At 37.7% G+C, this 14,601-nt stretch overlaps 1 protein-coding gene across 1 annotated transcript in view; it reads right to left on the minus strand.

Moving 5' to 3' along the window:
• Positions 1-13,948, minus strand: part of UBN2 (ubinuclein 2) — a 45,926-nt gene extending 31,978 nt beyond the window's left edge. The window contains exons 1-3 of the mRNA XM_009576076.1: positions 13,895-13,948; positions 10,343-10,435; positions 5,166-5,267 (exon numbers count right to left, since the gene is read on the minus strand). Of these exons, the coding sequence (XP_009574371.1) occupies positions 5,166-5,267; positions 10,343-10,435; positions 13,895-13,948 (249 nt within the window). The remainder of the gene's footprint in view (positions 1-5,165; positions 5,268-10,342; positions 10,436-13,894) is intronic.
• Positions 13,949-14,601: the final 653 nt, after the last annotated feature.

Genomic DNA, 14,601 nt, shown 5'->3' on the forward strand with positions numbered 1-14,601 from the left:
TGAAAGTATGTTTAATAATGGATCCTACGTAGCATTTCTCTGTATATACCTCTAACATTGGTGGATTGATAGGTTTTTTAGTTTTGTTTTTTTAACAGACATTTATCTTTCTCAAGCAACAACACTGCTCTCCATAGCGATGCATAAAACAAACTCCTTTGAGTAGGAAGGATGAGAGAACAATATCAAGTTGGCCTAAAACAGCATCTGGCCCAGAACACCAAAGTAAAAATTACCATCAGCACACTGAGCTCTGCCATTCCCCAAGTAGATACCATTCATGATCATCGGCACACTGAGCTCTGCCATTCCCCAAACAGATACCATTCTCACTGGGAAAAAGCATCTCAGACACTCAAGAGTCTTGAGCAAGATGCTCTTACTGGCAATCTATCAGCTTCAAGTTTTAGATCACAACAGCAGGAACTCTTGAGGGGAAGCCAGGATGGGAGAGAAGAGGACATTAAATATATCACACCTTTAATAAGCCTGGAGTTTACAAGATTAAATAAGCCAAATTTATCCTGAAAATGCATGAAAACTGTGTATCGTGACACAGAATTTTTGCAAAGACTAAGCCCTTAAATTATGGAAAGCATTCTAAGGAACCCAGATAGAAAAAGAGCAACTCTTTTACCAATATGTTCAGAATTACCAAAATCAACATACAATCCTTGACAGGCTGTCTTTTAAGAGGGTCTGAGCTCTTGAGGCAAGATGTAGCTAAAGAAAAATGAGTTTTTCCTTTAAGCTGAAGTACCTGTTTTGGAGAAACTTTCCATGTATGAGAAACCATTGGTAGGCTAGTTTTCTCTACTCAGCAGCACAGGACTCCTACACCAGCGTTTAGAAGGCTGCTGTGAAATCATGAATATAGTAGACTGGGTTAAATATTGACATACAGCGCTGGGTGTCCGAAGTACTGAACTGCATGCTTCCCATTGCTCTTGGCATTCATGTTTTGCTTCAGTTCCTGTCAGTGTTGCTACCTGGTATTGCTGCTTCAAAAGACAGCTTTCACTGCTTACAGATTTCTAGGTGGATGGTTCTTCCTCTGCATTCATCTACCCAACACTGGGGAAGGTGCTAGCTGGTCTTTGTTTTGGATGTGCAAGTCTTATTACCTCTGAGTGAGAGAAAATTGCATACTTTTTCACTAAGCATCATGTATTACTTCAGATACCTGTTCTATATTACATAGCAGAAAGCTCAGAGAGCACTGTATTCCCCTGGAATCTATATAAAGCTTACATTGTCAGGAAGGTATTCAGCCAACCAAATATTCAGAGGTCATCACAAGAGCAAGTAGTCTAGCCAAACCAGGCTGATATGCATGTGTATGCATATGTGTGCATGCAGGAAGAATAGAGAGGAAGCAGAAATCAACAGGAATACCATTCCACAAATAATGTAGTTCTGGGCAGTTTACACTATAGCAAAACCTATTTTCAACACCAAAGCAGTGGAAACAGTGAGAAGGGACAGATTGCTTTCCAGGTTACGAACATTTTGTGTATTACTACCACAGAGCTCCATTAAGATAAGCAAAGATTAGGACTTGCCATCAGACTAACCGCTACATAGGGGTTAGAAACAATAGTAAGATGGTCTAGATTTACTTTTTTTTCCTGGAATGAAGGGTTCACGACCCGTTGACTACAGTCAAAATGCTCAACCCAAAACCATCCACTGTATAGACTGAAGCATGGATTTCCCACTTGCCTGCAATTGCATTCAGAGAGGAAAAGCCACTTCTTCCAAACAGGACCAGCTAAAAATTTTCCAAGGAGGACAGCAAGTTAAAAAACTGAGCAGCATATATACCAGATACATCCAAAGCAAACAGCAATCCCTAACTATGTACTTATTCCTGCAAGAGGAGACAAGTCTGAAGGAAGATAGGAGGTAGGAACTGACTGTGTCACTTGGGTAATACGTACCCAAGAACCTTTCTCCAGTATTTTCCTTTAGTTGGCTTCATGTCCGAGTCCACTGAATTGCTTTTCAGGAGCCCTCTTCTGTGTTCAGTAGCCACAAGGACTTTGATGGTCTTAATGCAGCCATGCTGCTAAAGCCTTTACTACGCTGTAGCAAAGTACTGATTCTTTCCAGAGTAAACAATGAAAGCAAATCTGTAAGAATCTCATGCATAGTTTTCATTTTCACAGAAGGGAAACAATGGCAATCTAGCCTAGTAAGCAGCCCAAAATTTACCCTACTTCATCAGGGCAGGTACCAGTACCCTTTGAGGAGTCTGACGGGAAAAATCTCTTTGCTTAGGAGAAGCTCCCTTCTATCAGCACTTTCCAAGAACCTTCCTCCAGAAAAGCATATCCTGTACCTGTCTGTACTCCAGCCCCATTAAAATCCATTACCTGAGAATCATGCCATTAGCAGATTCCCTGCACTTGACCTTGATACCTGCCCTCAAGAAAACAAGCAGAACAATTGCCTTCCTGGAGTCTTGGAGGACCCAAATGCTCTGTTACATATGTTTTATGTATATACATATTTGTTATATATGCATCTATGATTCTATGTACAAAACTGCTTAACTGGAAATGGATCCAAAGGAAGCAGAATTCCTTAACTCTATTACGATGCCTGCTAAAAACAGGCCTAGAGTTTTATTGGTTTGATTTCTTTAATACTATTTGATGGCATTACCTGAAAATCTGTTTTTAGAAGGAAAATATCTCTAAAGCTATGGAATAAATCTGTTTCAGTGCCAAAGAGCTCATTATTTCTTTCACACCTGTGACAAGAAAAAGGACTAAAATTCTAAGGAAGCTTTCAATTATTTTTTTCTGGGATACAGAGGGAGACAACAGAACGCCAATCCTGGAGCAATTCAAGGGCACTCATACTCATTTTTCAGGTGTTTGTGCCCAGGATATTATAGCTTTTTATGTGTAAGAAAGTATCTTCCAAAAGGCAGTAAGTCCAGGCTCGGCCTGGCTCTGACATTTCTCAGGGTACACGGTGATTTAATAGCTGGCCACACAGAAGATGAGCAAGGCAGACACTTAGATTTTCCTTCTGAATACTTCCCCTTTGCATCTGAGATGGAATGAGAGGTTTTGTTGCTCTTAACTCCTATGTTACAGGACTCTCAAGCTCTGCAATAGCAACTTAGACTGCAGCAGGCACACAGTGCATTTTTTTTTCTTCTTTTCTATATAGTAATGGAGATAAAAGCAAAACAGAGATGGCCTCTCACTAGTCTGTATTTGTAATGCAGACACAAGGCATAATGATTTGTTCAGGAGAGCAATCTTTAGAGAATACACCATTCTCCCCAGTAGCTTCCACAGCTACCACATGATGCAACCATCTGGTCCTCCAACAACTGCCTTTTGTATGTTCTTGCAAGGAGTCTGGAAAGAGATATCAGAAGTAAATGCTCCTGCAAATCTAATGGATCTGCTGCTGGTAACAAGAACAGTACTAGAAGGAGGCACAGTGTAAGAAGTACTAATACACCAGTGAGTGTTCAACTCTGCTAGACTTGCATACATCTTTGATAGAGACCTGTTCTATGAGTACTGAAAGTTATCCGAATCACATATCAGATCTGTGATAGGTCACAATAAATCCAGAAAAACCAAGCTATAACTTGGGTGCTGTATCATAAAATTTCAAAACTGAGGATGGTTAACTTAAGCAACAGTGAGAAACCAGATAAGCCTATAGGCTCACATGGTTTCTCAGCAGGATTGAAGTACATCTGTTCTGATTGAGCTGAAGATCAGAATCTGACCTTTGGAAAGGACATACCAAGGCTTAGACCCCAATATTGTTCCAGCAGCACAACCAAAAGTTGAGGGATAATGATAGGACAGTAATATTGGCAAGTTCAACTAAAATTTTTAAGAAAAAGGACAAATTAATACAATCTATATTAAGCATCTACAGCAAACTCACTTTTCACGCAACTTGTTCACGTGCCTTCAGACCTACTTCAAAACTAACAATACACACAGATGAGCTCAGCCTGCTATCCAGTGTAGTTAACAGCTGAACTTCTTTTGCTCAAGAAGGTATCAGTTCTGCAGCACTCCTTCCGTGCACCTCACACAGTTCTTAAGAGCAATATTCGTTGCAACATCTATATGCTAGAAACCTCATAGCTCAGTGTTCCCAGAAGCTCTTTACAAAGTTTTGTAATTTCCCAAATCTACTACCACATTCAAAAGTAGACTTGACATCATGTATGCTAAGCAATGCACTTCACTTCTGTGCTTTTCCTACCCTTTTCTCACAACTCCTTTTCATCATCTTTCCTCTCCCACTCAGACTTTTAGCTCCCTCCTCTTCAGAGCAGTAGATCATTGCTGCTTTGTCCAGTGTCACTCACCAACGGAGGAAACTGAAGGCTGGATAAAGTGGCAGGTGTTTTTTCTTGGGGTTTTTTTTGTTCATTTTTACTTGACTAAACAGTACATCTACTTCTTCCTGACATCTAATAAAGGAGAATTATACGAGGTCTCCAAGCTTTTATCTCATCCACCCTCTCTTCCAAGCTGCTTCTTCATTTTCGTAATTTCATATATCATCTCTAAGATATCTTCAAATGCCCTCTTATAAACCTCCTGGTATCCCTGATATTGCCTGCACCTAACTAGTATCTTTTTCTTTTACCTCAAGATGTGTTTTCATTTCTGAAAAATATTGAGACAAAATAAGCTGTAATATCCTCCTGTTTAACCAAGCTGTTTTAGCTCAAATTTTTCAGACATATTTGGTGAATGTTTAGAATAACCATCCTATTCTTACTGGGTTTTAAGAGCAGAATTGCATCCTGATACAATGCAGGAAATCTAACACCAGTAATCTACTAATAATCCAGATAGCTAGTACAAGAAACTAAACAAAGCAAGTGTAATTTCAGTCCATAGTAAATGAAGGCCACAAATAAAAATGATTTAATTTCTTAGGCTGGAAAATTATGTGATATAGCAATAGCTTTCTTAATTCTTGCAGTGCTTAATGATAGCTTATTGAGACTACAAATACAATCATTTGTTGGATTCCTAAAGTAGTATGCCCTTTGGATCCATACCAGTTATACACGGGCACAAAGTATTTTCCCTTACCTTTCTTCTTTATCAAAAAATTAAAGCATTGTCTTATTTCTTGTTGCTGCTTTGATGAAGCTTACTTACCGCTTCAGAATTATCAATGAAAGGGTCCGTTTCATCATAACCATAACCTATATCAATTAGATCCTGCAGACGATCCTTCCGATGTTTGTGGGGCTTTCCACCCTGAAAACAAAGCAAGTGTTTTATCATTTGGGAAAGAGGGAAGCAATGTACTAAAGTCTACAAAACATAAGGCATTGGAGGGATGGTCATTAAGGGAATTAGCAGTTTTGCCTTCTGGGATGCTTCCTTGAAGATGGTCTAGATGACTAAAAAACTTTCACACAGGAATGAGTTCTGGCAAACATGCTTTTCTACAGCCTCATCAGAATCACCCCTGAAAGGTATTCACTAGACACCTAGTGTCTATGAGTTTGTCAAAATTGTCAATACAAAAGTCTTAAAAGATAAAATTCACCTCCGTTTTAACAATATTTTGCAAGAATTCAAGTTTGTAACTAAGTAACACATGCGCTCTTGCAAGCAAACAGGAATCTCTCAAGTATAATTAAATAAATAAATGCAATAATCCTAGGAAAAAAAACTCAAAAGCAAGTTCCTTTTTTAATTCAGGTTTCCAAGCTATATTCCAAGCTAAGTATTCCTAACCTTTCCTATTAGTCCTATCATCCTCTACAGCCACTCACCTGGTAAAACATCTGAATGACTGCATGTTCCCAAAACATACAGTACTTTTTTTATTTTTAAATGTATTTTATTTTGGATGAGAGAAGAAAAGAAAAAAATCTTAGAAAAATAAGAATTCTGTTTAAACTCCAGTGCAAAAGCATATGTAATTCTCATGATTCTGACTGAGGCACCAGCAGGCTGTCTGAAGAATGCTACATAAACTATACTTTACCTCTACCAATCTCACTAATGTGTAATGCAATCCACCTCTGTACCACATGTCTTGCTAAGCCCAAGTAACCATCACCATCCTTGTTTGTGAGTCCAAAATCCTTTTGCAGCAATGGCTATTCTATGATTCTATGATGTCAGTATATGGGCATTAAAAAAAAATTTTAAAAGTTCTCAATACATTCTGACTGCCTGTTATTCATAAAAACATAGTGCAGATATGGAACAAAGTTAATAACAAAAAAGAAGTCTCATAATAGCCAAATGAATAAAAGCAGGATTAAAATAGTAACCTGTATTCAGACATATGAAAATACCTGAACCATATGTATGTATAGAGAATTTCTTTCAGGCTGGTTCTACCCAATTATGTTTAAGGAAGTGTGTTGAAAGTCTGTATGATCAAGATGTTACGGATGCAAGACCACAGCAGAAGAACTGAAGGGATTATGTGCATCAGTGTTTACTATGCAGCAGTTCAGGGAATTTTTACCACTGAAGCTTTTCACCTTTCCCAGAAGAGTTCCTCCAATCCAGGAGGAACTGAGTCCCAGAACATAAGCAGTCATGATACTAGAGCAAATTAAGATGTCTAGTTCCTGAGGCTGCAAATAGTATTCATGCAAGTATTCAGAAAACCCAAGTATGAGTTCAACAAATTAACTGTGGCATGTAACCTAAGGTTTAAACAACCTTTGCCCACAGGACTAGAAGATGGCAAATACAGTGCCAATTTTTGAAGAATCTTCCAAGGGCTCCAACAGAGTCTATAAATCAGTAAACCTGATCTCTATATTGCGCAAGTTAATAGAAGTTATAAAGAACAGAACCAGCAGGTACAAGAATATACATTCCAGAGCAGGAAGAATTTTGGTAGAAGGAAGCAGTACTTCAAATGCTTTAAAAAAGGTCCAAAGGTCTTTAAAGACAAGAAACTATCATGGGATAAGGGGGAAGGTCCACTCAAATTAAGTGGAGTGGATTAAAGGTCTGGTTTAAGGCTAGGAAAGAAAGGGTAGGAATAAATGGCAAAGAAAGTGCCACATCAGTGAAATCACCAAGGAATGTGTATTCATTCATCTTTAGAAGCAAGGGCGGGGGGGGGAGAAGTGTGAGATGACAGAATTACTGAGGATAGTAAATAAAAAAAGACTACTGAAGAATCACTGAAAGACCTCACAGTTGCTCTGAACTTAGTATGATAAATCATCAACTGAATTCAGTATCAATAAAAGCAAGGTAATCCACACAAAGGAAGTACAATCCAAACAAGAAAAAATACAGTGCGCTCCCAATTGGTTATGCTGCTCAGGAAGCACTGGAGTTGTTACACACAGTTCTATGACATTTGCTCAACAATCAAGAGTCATCAAAAAAGAAAAGAATTGGGATTTATGAAAAAAGGAACGGAGAACAAAACCAGAAGTCATCATTATATCACTGATAAATCAGGGCATCCTACCATTAATATCCTTTCATTTAAAAAAAGAAATTAGAACAAAAAAGAGAACAGTAAGCCAACAAGGATGTTTAAAGGTAAAAAACACTGCTTCTGCACAGTAACAGAATGTTAAGACACTTCAGCTGGGGAATGAAAGGGCTGAATTTAGATGATAGCATCAGAATCACATGCAGCATGCAGAAGAACAGGAAATATTTCACTGTTTCTTAGAATACAGAAACTATAGAGCACCAAGTGAACTCATCAGGTTTAAGCACAAAGTACGTTTTCATACGACATAATTATCATGGTACTCAGTGCCATGGAACACAATGTGAAATTCAGTGAATTCAAAATGATCTGGCAAATTTATGGCAGAAAGCTATACGAAGGGTAGTTAAACACGCAGCCTTTGCGTGTTTAAGAAATTAAGCTATAGATTGCTAGACAGGCACAGTGAAGTAGTATATCAATGCACACTTACTCTGTTATACTTTCAAGATTCCACTAGTGTCAGAGGACTACGCTACCATCCATTAGACGGACCTTTGTTTTAATCCAATAAAAATTCTTACATTATGTACAATATCGTCCGAGATTCACTATCATGTTTTTACAACACAGTGTTTGATTTTGTCTAGAGAATAACAGTAATCAAAAGAATGAAAACGGAAACCATTTGGAACAGATTTTTATGCTGGTGTTTAAAACATGCAGCAATTGCAAAAAAGTTCTGAATAATCAAGTAAACAAATGGTACATTAACTTTATGTATCTTGTTTTACAAAAATATATTTATCCATAGGGTTTTTCTTAGTATCTGCAAGATCTATGCAATACTGTACTGATTTGATTATGAGTACACGAATTTATCTGAAAAGAAGTAAAGTCTTCAAGGAAGACTGTTCTTCTCACATCAAATTTTTCAGTAGTGCCACACGTGTTATGATTAAAAAGATTGCTTGACTCCATTTTAAATGGATATAGATAAGTAATACCTAATTAGTTTAAGGAGGATATAGTACTTCCTGCAAATCCAAGAAAACCCTCTACTTCCTTCTCTTAAAACGAGTGATTACTTTTACACTAAAGCGCTGTTAAAAAGAAGAGAATGGGTATCTACGTCATGGGATCCCTGTTCTAGTTTAAGCTAAGGAGCAAACGTCTCACCACAGGAATCAGAAGATGGCCGGATGTTGTCAGAACACGAGCAATTGTACCAGGTCAGTGTACAGAGATGCAATTCCTCTGAGCATGGATGGTAAGTATTGGAAGAGAGAAAGGACAGGGAGTATCTAACACAAGAACTATTAATCCCTCGCCACCCTCCGTGCTTAGTGGCCCTAAGCTAATCAGTTGTCCTTTATACAGAAGACATTCCCCTTCCAGGAATTTTGTGGGGCTGAGGGGCATAAGGTATGGCAGAGAATGAGAGAAAGGCAAGAAATCAGAAGTGCAAACAGTAATCAAGATACAAGTGCATCATGAATTTAAACTGTTGTAAAATGATAGTTTTTGTTACCTACTGCTTTCTAATAGTTAAAAGTATCTATTTGTCCCTTTTTATGACTACTGAGCATTGAACTCAAGTTTTCGTAAGTCTAATAACACCATGTTTTGTCCATAAATGTACATGTTTAGCTTTGATGCATGCATAAATGTTTATGTAAAATTAGATTGCTTCCACTACCACTCCCTCCTACATATATTGCTTTACATGCTCTACACTGACTTTCATCTGCTGTAGTTAAGCAACTTTTTTCAGGACATTATAAAATCCTTGACTTGTATTATGGAAATGAGTTTTCTAGAAAAGTACAGTTGAAACATTTTTCTCTCACGTTCAAGAAATAATTTATCATTCAAATGAAAAGCAAACAGTATTCTGGAACTGCTTTCTCAATTCACTGAGTATACTGGGTTCCGCCAATCTCTCCAAAAGATGAAAATTATTCTTTTCAGTTTAAGGGTTTCTTTTGTTATGCATCACAGCTAACATGCCCTGAAATAGTAATTACTTCTACAATATGAATAGACTGGGCACTAAGAGAAATCTGTCTTTGCCAGAAAAAAATCCAAATAAATCAGACAAGAAAGATTTTAGTATGTATATTAATAGCAAAAGATACAAACGACTGCTTTTGTTTCCCTTCTTTATTACTGAGGTGCTCTATTAGTAATCCAGAATATCAACATGCCTAAGCATGATGATGAGTTTTGATTGCCAGCTCAGAATTAATCACCCAACCCTACCCATATGAATTCTTAAAGACCTGTTTGGGTGTGGTTTTAGTCAACATTTTCTGATTTCTACCTTCATTTATTAGTGAAAGCCTCTTTATGTTACTACCTAGTGTTGTTCAAGTCATTCATGCCACACTTTCAGGAGTCAGCAGAGTATCTTTAGGCAGCTGGCAGCTACAAGATAAACTCATCAAGCAATGACTTGCTATTCAACAATCACTTCCTACGGAAGCATTCCAAACCAGTCAGAAATCCATCAAGATTCATCAGTATTTAGCCCAAACAGAAGAACTGTTCAATAGTGCACAACAGCATTACATAAAAATTCTTTCCTCCAGCATAGTATTTATCATGAATATTGACCTGCATCTATTACTCAGTTGTATTTATATAGGAAGCTTTTCCAAGAATAGCTTCACAAGCTATAACATCCTAGAGACAAATCTATTTGGCAGACTCATCTAATAAGCTTGTAGCAGCTTCAAGCTGCTTAAATGAAATATATAATGAGACAGCTCCAAAATGTACAGGAGTCATTCGACACTACATTAGGAACCCTACTCAGGAAAAAACCTGATGTTAACATCTCTACAGCATCGTAAGTTATCACCATTAAATATTTGTACATTTTAATACAGGTACAGTAACTCACGTATTTTGCCTCGAACTTCTTGGCTAGCATTTCTACTTCATGCCGCTCACGTTGTTCATCATTAAATGGATCTTCTGAGTGAACTGATTTCTTCTGAAAAATGCAGAAGTTAAATATTCATTCCATAAGAAACACACAGAGTGCATCTAATAAAAACCTATTAAATGTCAATAAACAATGGTCTGATGATTAAGTAGTCAAAATTTATACTAAGAGAGTCCAAATACTTACTTTATTCTCTAAAAATTAGTTTGACCCATTCAATTATCATTCAGTTACTTTTCTTCTAATGAGAACACAAACAGAAAAGTTAGGAGGAAGACTCAGATTTATATTTTCCCAAGCATTCCACTACAACCTCAACTGAAAGCGTAAGCATAATAGAACTATGGCCATTTAAGGTTCAAAGAGAAAGAACTCTCTCTAAATACAACTCTCTTTCACTTCTGCTTCCACTGGAGCCACTTTACAGGTGCTGTGATCCTTCTAGATACAATACACAAGATGTACCTGGTACCCTAATCAGCAGGGAAGCAGCCAGAAGACTAAAAAGCTCAGTGAGTTACAGCCATAACCAATGTAACTCCTTTAACTCTTATACCGTTATTTTTTTCTTCAGATAATTTCAGTAATCATAGCATGAATTCTGCAAGTATGGTAGCCACAAGGACAATAGAGATTTAGTATTCCAGCTGTACAAATAAGCAGGAAGTATCCTCCGCCCCCCTTTTTTTTTGAGAACGGTTTTCACTGCCATGACATCAATGAACAGTAATCAAGGATATATGTAGTGCTTTTTTTTTTTTTAAATAAGGTATGGCAGAATAACAGAATAACTTCTTCAAATTAGAGTTCACATAAAGTACCGTAATTGTTGGAAGTGGGGGAAGGTACTAGGATGCTAAAATATGGTGGAATGGAGTTCCATTTTATGGAACTTTATGGATGGCAACTAACTTTACTGCACATGGACCACTCATCAATGAATAAATGAAGATTTATGGTAGACTAAGACAGAACAAAAAGCAGCACTAAGTTCAGAAAAGCAAGATCCTTCTTCCACAGTATGAAAAGCCAATATATTGACTAAATGGTGACCAAATAATGACAAACTATCTCAATAGTATCAAGACCAATGTAATGAGGAAGATAAGCTGAGCAAAACTGCAAACACTATGCAATTATCTTATATTGTCTAAACTGAATACGTAAAGAAAAAATTAATAGACGTTATAGTTAATCCTGAAAAATAAGTTTAAGTTACATACACGATTCCTGCAGGCATAATGAAATATAAAATACTGATCAAATCATGCAACACCTTTTTCTCTACTTTTAGCTGAGAAAACCTACTCCACATCTCCTGCTAGGAAAATTTTTTTTTTTAATTGTGAAATGAGACAAAGTTGAGGCCAGAGGTCAAGCAAAATTTAGTACTTAAGTGTTAACTTGCCTCTCTCTCCCCCAAACTCTCAAAGCTGTAGCTACCACTTTGATTAGTTAAGCACTATTGGAATCTCAAATTCAAGCAAGTTTTAGTTTTGACGATTTCTGAAGGCTCTGATGGACAGCTCTCAGACTTTGCAGTAACTTTAAGACATTACTACTTCAGCACCTTTACAGCCTGTTTGACAGAAGTCAACTTGGGCTTCCAGCTCACTCGCTTTGAGTTAAGTTCTAGGCACCAAGCTTCAATTGCACCAACAGAAAAAGGAGCACACTTTCACTTTTACCAGTTTTTAAGAGGCAAATAAACTCTTCAACCACACTAACTTACTACTCACATCCAAAAACTTTACATAAATAATTCCTGCCAAAAGATTAAATCTACCAACAACCCTATCAAAGTATGTTCTCTTTATCAAGGCAAAAAAGCAGGACAAGGACAGCATGAGTTTCTAAAATAAACATTTCCACTAGCTTCTCATTTAGGCTAGGAACCCAAATTTGGAATAAAAAAAAAATAAAAGTTGCACTCATCCTGTAAAATAAGCTTTGGGATTCTCTACCGTTTCATTAAGAGACCTATTAAAGAAATGTTTGAAGTTATTCCTGTGCACTAGTCCTCGCCTTCCCAGAACAGTCTTCTTCTGGAGAACCTTTCTTGGATGCTCCAGTTCCAAGCAACACTACAAGACAGAAAGACAAGCTCCTAGTTTTGTAATGTTGAACTTCAATGGGAATAGTTATAACGAAGTCGAACAACGTCTTTTAAGGGATAAGGAGTCAATAGCTTTCAGAATACCCAATCAATCTCTATCCTACAAAAACAGTTTGCATAGATAAGTTTATATGAACTGTCCATTTTAAACTGAATCGTTACTAAAACAACAAAAAATTTGGAAATCTAAAACTCCACTTAAAACCACAGCAATAACTGCCGACTAGTTACTAGCTACTTGGAAAGAGCAAATCTCAGATTCTGCAGAAAAGTGGTAGAGGGCAGGCGTTTCTTGGTCAAGTTTCATTTTAACAAGGTAGTTTTCTCTGCTGCATTAACTGGTATAGATCACCATAGCTGTTCTACTCCACAAGCAGGATCAATTTTCCTTTCACAATTTTTTTCTATTTTAGGACTTTGAACAGATTACATAATTTGTTGGTCTGAGAATGACCAGGGTAAAAGACAGACTTCTGTTACCCTAAGCCTCCTGCACTGTGCAGAGCAAATTCTCCTCTTGCATTTGCTTTAACTATGAAGGAATCAGCATGCACTGATTTTATTGCTGGATAAAATGTGTTTCCCCTCTCTTTTCATGCTGATTAATATAGGATTTTAAGTCCTCCCTACCATATCAGAGTAGCTTTTCAAGCTTCTACCATATAGCAAGCAAGAAGTTACTGACAGGCCAAGTACACATCAGTTTTTAAAAAGAAAAAAGTCCAGCATCACTTTAAAAGGATCACAATTTATGACATTGTTTTATATAATCAGCAGATTGTTCCACACAGTCCAGCAATAGGCCATTATGATCCGTTCATTTCAATCTGGACTCTACAGAGAGCTAAAAAACATACACAATTTCTTATAAAGCATTTCTATCACTATTTCTACCTTAAAAGCAGTCTCTGATCCCAATTGTACCAAAAATCCCCTAAATCAATGCTCCCCCTGAGAAGACATGGAATTTGCATGAGAACTACATAAAAAAGCCATTTTTCCAACTATATGATTAACATATTACCAACCTACGGAAAAAAGGCAGTTGTGGAACTGGGAACTGCCAAAGGGAGAAGTCAGCGTCCACATACTGAACCACTTCTAAACAGTAACACAATTTTCACCTTCGTACAGGAACTGCTCAGAAAGATGGCACTTCAGAGAGCAGCATGCTTACGCTACACCAATTCAGAAGAGTCATAACAGGCACTGTTTGCCCACAACAGCTGTAAGACAGGATGAACAGAAGGAACCTTTTAACTTGCATCAGAAGATCTCAGAGGGATTAAAATCACGGTCAGTGATTTTTCCGTCTTCCACATTTGAACACAATCCAGTGTGCACACCCCTCCCACTACAGAACAAAAGTAAGCAGGCTACTAAACAGTTACGGCATCATCACCACTTAGAAACACTTTGGTTCGTAAAACAGAAGTTTTAACCATTCTCGAGTTTGTGCTGCATGTAAAAATCCAACGGCGGTATTAGTACTAGTATTTGAGGTTTGCTTTTATCACCAGAGCTATCACAACCTTCTCAGTAGTAGTTACTTCCTTGCCCCCTGTCCTTTCCAATAGGATGTAAACTTTCTCTAAAACTGCCTGCATACCGGAATTAAGAGGAGCCACAACTATTTAAATCAAGTGCAACTTCACTGGTATCCTCAACTCACTGAGTGGCTTGACTGTGACCAGCTTAAGAACATGCGCCCCTCCTTCCTACTTGAGCACCGGGTCTTGTTGATTGGCTAATGCTGCTTGCTTCTTAAGTTGTCTGCATAAGCTTTTCTCCTTAAAAACCGAAGTAGTTCGAGTACCAAGTATTTTCTGGTTGGGAGGAAAAGGGAAAGTACTTTTTTTCTTGAATGAAGTTCTTAACAGTTTCAGGCGAGGCTCTATTTTCAACAGCATTAACTCGCATTCATCCCTGCCCCCCCAAGACTGCAGAAACTCATCTCCAAGACTGCTAACGCTCACTTCACCGCTTCTCAAGGCTTGTAGCAGAGCCGGGCTAATAACGCTTCATTTACCTGCACACAGCCTACAAACAATCCAGAAAAAGGACCGGCATAGTAACAGTTTCGTTCGGCTGCCGGAAA

The sequence above is a fragment of the Fulmarus glacialis genome, unplaced genomic scaffold, assembly GCF_000690835.1.
Source record: "Fulmarus glacialis isolate BGI_N327 unplaced genomic scaffold, ASM69083v1 scaffold9114, whole genome shotgun sequence".
NCBI classification, from domain to species: Eukaryota; Metazoa; Chordata; class Aves; order Procellariiformes; family Procellariidae; genus Fulmarus; species Fulmarus glacialis.